This window comes from Manacus vitellinus, unplaced genomic scaffold (assembly GCF_001715985.3).
Source record: "Manacus vitellinus isolate BGI_N305 unplaced genomic scaffold, ASM171598v3 scaffold_38_pilon, whole genome shotgun sequence".
NCBI classification, from domain to species: Eukaryota; Metazoa; Chordata; class Aves; order Passeriformes; family Pipridae; genus Manacus; species Manacus vitellinus.
In genome coordinates, this window is record NW_021940526.1 from 3,530,526 (window position 1) to 3,536,611 (window position 6,086).

A 6,086-nucleotide genomic window follows, 5' to 3' on the forward strand; every position below is an offset into this window, starting at 1 on the left:
TCCCCTATTCCTTTAGTAGCTGAATTCCCTGGATTTGAAAAAGAAGCAAAACCAAACCCTATTTCTTTTGCTAGAACTAGGACTGTTGCCTTAGGCTGGAGAACCTTGCTCAGAATCATCACAGAAACATAGAAAGGCTTGGGTTGGAAGGACTTTAAAGATCAAATGCTAATGTTGGTTATCAAATGCTTTGTCAGTGAAAGGTTTTGGCTTGCTAAGGACTGGGATCTGCCACACTGGGACTGGCTTTTTTTGCTCCTGCCCTGCAGCACAGCAAAGTTTTATCACAGGTATATTGACTTGGGGCTACAATGGACCTTTCTCAGCCTATTTTTCCGTTTCTTTTGTCATTTTAGATTAAAAAACTTTCCCGGCAGCGACCTGGCGTTCTCCTCAGGGAAAGACTTTGGAGAGAACAGCGGGCTGGCCGCATACGTGGCTGAGACCATCGATCCAAGTCTCAACTGGGAGGACATCAAGTGGCTTCGGGGGCTCACCTCGCTGCCCATCGTGGTGAAAGGCATCCTCAGGGGTGTGTAGGTCAAAGGGATCCTCAGGGGTGTGTAGGTCAAAGGGATCCTCAGGGGTGTGTAGGTTAAAGGGAATCCTCAGGGGTGTGTAGGTTAAAGGAATCCTCAGGGGTGTGTAGGTTAAGGGAATCCTCAGGGGTGTGTAGGTTAAAGGGAATCCTCAGGGGTGTGTAGGTCAAAGGGATCCTCAGGGGTGTGTAGGTTAAGGGAATCCTCAGGGGTGTGTAGGTTAAGGGAATCCTCAGGGGTGTGTAGGTTAAGGGGATCCTCAGGGGTGTGTAGGTTAAAGGGATCCTCAGGGGTGTGTAGGTTAAGGGGATCCTCAGGGGTGTGTAGGTTAAGGGGATCCTCAGGGGTGTGTAGGTTAAGGGAATCCTCAGGGGTGTGTAGCTCTGCTGCTTCCAGTGGGGAGGTGAGGGAAAAGCTTTCTCTTCCTCTACACCATTAAGAAGCCAGTAATGAAGACACTTGTGGAAGCAGCTGATTAAACTTATATCATCTCTGAAATCGGATGCAGCCAGGAAGATTGAATTTGCTCTGTTTAATTGTGTCTGCAAACCCTGACCTGAGTTGATACAACTTGAGGGGAAGCTGGATTTCCATTCAGTCCAAAGAGCACTGAGCACAGTGTAGTGGTTTCATTAAGTCTGGATTATTACTGTAATCGTGCCAAAAATTTTGGCTTGGATGAAATCATTCAGCAAAATAACTTCTTAGTGATGAGTTCTAGAACACAGTAGAGAAAATAAAGACTAGCAACCCAAGTGGCTGCTGATCCAAAGGGATTAAATGTTCTCTAAGCTTTCAAACTACTTTCTGGTCTTATTGCTTAAACATGAAACTTTTTTCTGTGCTGAGGTGAGGCTTTGGAAAGCTGAAGCCCCAAGGTGGCTTTGCATTAGCTGGCAAGAATTTTTTTAGGGATCCCAAAATTCCTCTCATCGTGGTGTTAACAAGCTCCCAGGTATGGAAGAACATAACTAGTTTGGATTTTTTTTTTTCCCAGCTGATGATGCTAAAGAAGCTCTAAAGGCTGGGGTAAATGGTATCCTGGTGTCAAATCACGGAGCACGACAGCTCGATGGGGTCCCTGCAACTGTGAGTACTGGGGCCAATATGCATCAATTAGTCCCTAATTTTCTCTGCCTTTGGCTTGATTGCTTTCTCTGGAGGCTGGAGGGAAAACCTGGAATATGTGTTGTCTGCCTTAACCCATGAGGGACCTCTCTCCACTTCTCTGGGTGTGTCACACCATGCTGCGAGTTACACACAGCCTCCCCTTGCTTGGATCAAATTGGAAAACCCTTAAGACAGTTTTTCCAGTCCCTTCTTTCATGTCTCCTTTCCCATTCTTGTTTTGAAAAACTCCTGTTGCCATTTGCAGCACACTGAAGGTTGTATTAGAGTTGTTTTTCCCCTTTTAATATTCTTTAGAGGCTTCTGAAAAATTACAGTTATGGAACAGCTAAAGGCAGAATGAAACTCTCTCTTTTTCTCCTTTCAAACATTTTCACCTTTGGAAAAGGGACAGAGTGGTTAAATTACAGTTTTTTCCTTTTTCCTTTTCCTTGTCGTGCTACCCCGGGCCTTTTCCAAAGGTGAAAGGGATTTGAGAATTTCTTGGTCGGCAAAAAAGAAAGAAGGAAAGGCAAATGAAAAAGTATGTGTTCAGGCTGAAGGAAAAACCCCAAAATTCCAGTCATCACTCATCCTGCTTCATTTGGTGTGGGAAAGCTGCACAAATAAAAAGAGAATGAAAGGGAGGAGAATCAAAGCCCAGTTGTGCCTCTTTCAGTATTTCCAATGTGTTCCTGATGAAAAACCTCCTGTTTTCCATGAGGATTCCCTGAAGGGAGAGGGGAACAGGTCATCTTGTCACCTCCTGAGAATGCACTCCCAGTTCCACTGAGAGTATTTGAAAATCTCGGGCAAGCCTGTGTGTGTGAGGGAATCCAGCAGGACCAATGTATGAGGATGTTAAAAAGATCATTTTGAGAGATGAGAAAGCTCGAGAAATACGAATTAGTTTTTTGACAGCTGCAGTAAAACAGAGATTTGCACATTCTGGGTTGTTCCTTTGCAACACCAGAGCACAGAGGAGAACTACTAAAGCTGGATTTATGGTCTAAAGAAGTGCCCTGCACAATGCAGCTTTTATCATACAAATATCTGTATCAGATCATGCTAAATGTTTGATTCAGAAACATAATAATTTGCTTGAATGTCATGGCTTTTCAGATGGTGAGCTCAACCCAAGCTGGTCAATATTTCTGGTGTCTAGTTACCCATTGAGGAAATCTCTGTTTTAATGATGGTTTGCATCATGCTTTACTTATTAGAGCACTTTAAAGTTTGGTACAGTTTGTCAGGATGTAGAAAGTGGTCTCTGTATATGGAAAGAGATCCAAAATATGTCTGGCAAGAGAGCAAAACCAAAGGGAGGGGGAAAATCACAGCAAGTGCCAAACTTCAAGAAAATTTTAATCCAAATCTAAAAACAAACTGCACTTTCAAGTTGGTTTTTCCCCTCCCCATCTTCCAGTCATTTTTATCCATTAGAAAGGAAATGAATTACATCCGTATTTGAAAGGCATGGATTTGTGTGTCTTTTGTCTTCCTACCACACACCGTTTCCAGCCCCCTTAATACTTGGTTTCTGGGGTTGTGTCTTTCCTGATTTTCATGAATAGGAACTATTTAGGTGGCCTTATAGGAGCAGTTGCCCTCTAATTAATACTCCAGGCTTGAATTCAGGAGGCTCATCCCTTCACTGGGACCTCCTGCATGGCAAGAGGAATAAATTCCTCGGTTAATTGTCACTTGGGAAGAGTAAAAATACTTTTCCCTTTTCCCTGTATCACTGGTGGAGGGGATAAGTAGAGTCTGGGGAAAGCAACATCCCACCTTGCTCAGAACTTAGGGGAAAACTAATTGTTTCTTCCATGGAGTTTTTCTCTGCAGTTATTCCTGTGATAAGATGCATTTTGCAAAGGAGGAATACATTAATTAAGATTTTCAGCCAGCTCCAAGTTCCTCCAGGCACACCTTTCTCTTACTCCTTGTCCATAGGTCCAGAGCTTACCTTGGGGATCCTGGTGTTAGCTGGGCCCTCAGGATAAATGAATAATAAATTTAAACAGGAAAGCAAAGATGATTATTTAAAAAGTGGCACTGATTCAATTTCACCCCTGAACTAGTGAAGACTGGAATTTTGGGAGGAAATCCCATGGAAAGACCTCCTCTGTGCTGGCTGTTTCTTGCATTCTGCATAAGAATCAGATATCAGCTTGTGTCACATCCACGTCATGGGATCAGATGGATGTTTTGTGTGACCCTGCTGATTGTCTTTATGGGACACTCCAAATAAATGTGACCTTTGTCTATCCCTGCTAACCTGCTAAGTCACAAATATAAATACAAAGCCCTGTTTTTTGGGTATAGCTGTGCATGCAGTTGCTCACTGAGCTGCTGTATAGCCTGGATCCTGCATGTAAGAACTCACCCCAAAGATAAGCAGGGTTCCAGAAGCAGCTGAGCTGTGTTTGTGGTGTCACTCTTGCAGATTGATGTGCTGCCTGAGATCGTCGAGGCCGTGCAGGGGAAGGTGGAGGTGTTCCTGGACGGCGGGGTGAGGAAAGGCACCGATGTCCTCAAGGCTCTTGCTCTTGGTGCCAGAGCTGTGTTCATTGGAAGACCTCTGCTCTGGGGGCTGGCTTATCAAGTAAGTTAGAAAAAGCTGAAATGCGTGTTTTTAGACACCTAAACTCACTGTTCAGGCTTTTTTTTGTGCATGTACACAGGGAGCGTGTGTGATGGTGTCTCAGTGGGTCTGGGTGCATCCAGATCATCTGTTAAAATTTGCTATGACAAGAACTCAGGATTTACATTGGGGCATAAACCTTTTTTTGGCACGTGTGTATATGTATATCTATACCTCCACACATAATAGCTCACATTGTCTCCTCATCTCCCAGGGTGAAGAAGGAGCAAAAGAAGTTCTCCAGATGCTGAAGGAGGAGTTTCGCCTGGCAATGGCACTGACAGGTGAGGCATCAATATTTCCTCTCCGTAACCACATTTCCCCACAGCTTTCCTTTGCCCTGGGCAAGATGCTATAGCAACTTACAGGAGGGGAATGTTTGCAATATAAACAGGTTAGTCTGTGGGGAAATGGGGAGAGGACTTGTTATCCCTGCCTTAATAAAAGGGCAACTGGGTAGATTACATAAAAACAATAAATTTATTTTTTCTCACGAGGAGAGCAATAAATCCATAGAGAAGTAATGGCAAATGCTTGGTCACTAAGGGGTGGATTTTTTCTCACAGAAGGTAAATTTTTATGAGACAGATAAAGAAAAGGCTTAGAGAGGAGTTTCAACTGACATGTAACTTCTCCTCCAGGATGCCGGAGGGTAGAAGAAATCAGCAGGACACTGGTCCGGAGACATCAAGTGTTGTCTTCCAAGATTTAGGTCTGAAGACTTTGCCTCGTGTGTTGCCCGTTTTGCTTCCAGACAAAACCCAACTGTGTTTGCTCTGTGGGCCTCATCCTGCAATCCTGACTGAGAAGGCACAGCCTGTAGGACGTCACTTCCTGAAGAAAATACTCAAAGCAAATTTTACAGGTGTTTCCAAACGTTTTAGGCTCTTAAGGAAAGCTGCTGTACTGGGAGGTGTGATTAGAGATGGGTCTTGGTACAAGACTGGCACAGGAACTTCAAGGGGTTTTGCAACCAATGCTGATATTAATTTCTGTGCCTGGGAGTAACTCAGCTGTTAAAATGAAATTGTAAACAGGAATGTTTTGACAGCAAACAGAAATGCTGAAATTTAAAATGCAAAAGATACTTCTTGCTCACTGTTTAGAGAAACTAGACTGGAGATTGCAGAGATTAAATCTTGCTTTCTTATGAACAGAGTGTCATTTGCCTGGTGACTGTGCTAGGACTTTGTAAGCAGCTGGGCTTGTAGCACGTCGGCTGTAGGAGCTCAGAGGATTCTTAGTTGTAAAGAACCAAAGAACAAAGCAAAACAGGGGAAATTCTGCTGTTTAAGTGGTACAAGCCCCTTTGCAATCAGACAGCTGTTCTGTATGTGCATTGCACATAGGTCAGATCCTTGGATGATGCAAATCCTCGTAGCCCAAACCGTGCCGGCTGCACCCAGCTGGAGCTCAGAGTCACATTTCTCACCTGGATTCATTTGCTGACACTGGCAAGGGAAGGCTGATGCTACCTGGGAGAGTTTGCAGGATTTGCAGCCGCGTGCAAAAGAGCAACTTGAATAATTGAGGCATTAACCCATGGCTTGGGAAGGTCCCACTGGCTCTACTCAGTGTCCACGAACACCCCTCAGACAGATAAATCTTGGTCTTATTCACTCTGCATATGAGGAGGATGCAGAGATACCCAGGACCTGCACCTCTGTTCCCTGAACAATCCAAATACCCTCTGCAGTCAGGAGAAATTTGGCAATTATAAAAAGCCAAGTAGGTAAGACTCCATTATTCTCACCTTGGTTAAAACTAAGGCTGGCTCTTCACCTGTCTCACTTGTG

General features: G+C 44.2%; 1 protein-coding gene across 1 annotated transcript in view; it reads left to right on the top strand.

The window, feature by feature from the left end:
* The window catches only part of HAO1 (hydroxyacid oxidase 1), a 21,663-nt gene extending 16,219 nt beyond the window's left edge, over positions 1 to 5,444 (top strand). The window contains exons 5-9 of the mRNA XM_018077519.2: positions 357 to 532; positions 1,537 to 1,628; positions 4,093 to 4,251; positions 4,505 to 4,574; positions 4,932 to 5,444. Of these exons, the coding sequence (XP_017933008.1) occupies positions 357 to 532; positions 1,537 to 1,628; positions 4,093 to 4,251; positions 4,505 to 4,574; positions 4,932 to 5,002 (568 nt within the window). The 3' untranslated portion in view covers positions 5,003 to 5,444. The remainder of the gene's footprint in view (positions 1 to 356; positions 533 to 1,536; positions 1,629 to 4,092; positions 4,252 to 4,504; positions 4,575 to 4,931) is intronic.
* The last annotated feature ends 642 nt before the right edge of the window (positions 5,445 to 6,086 follow it).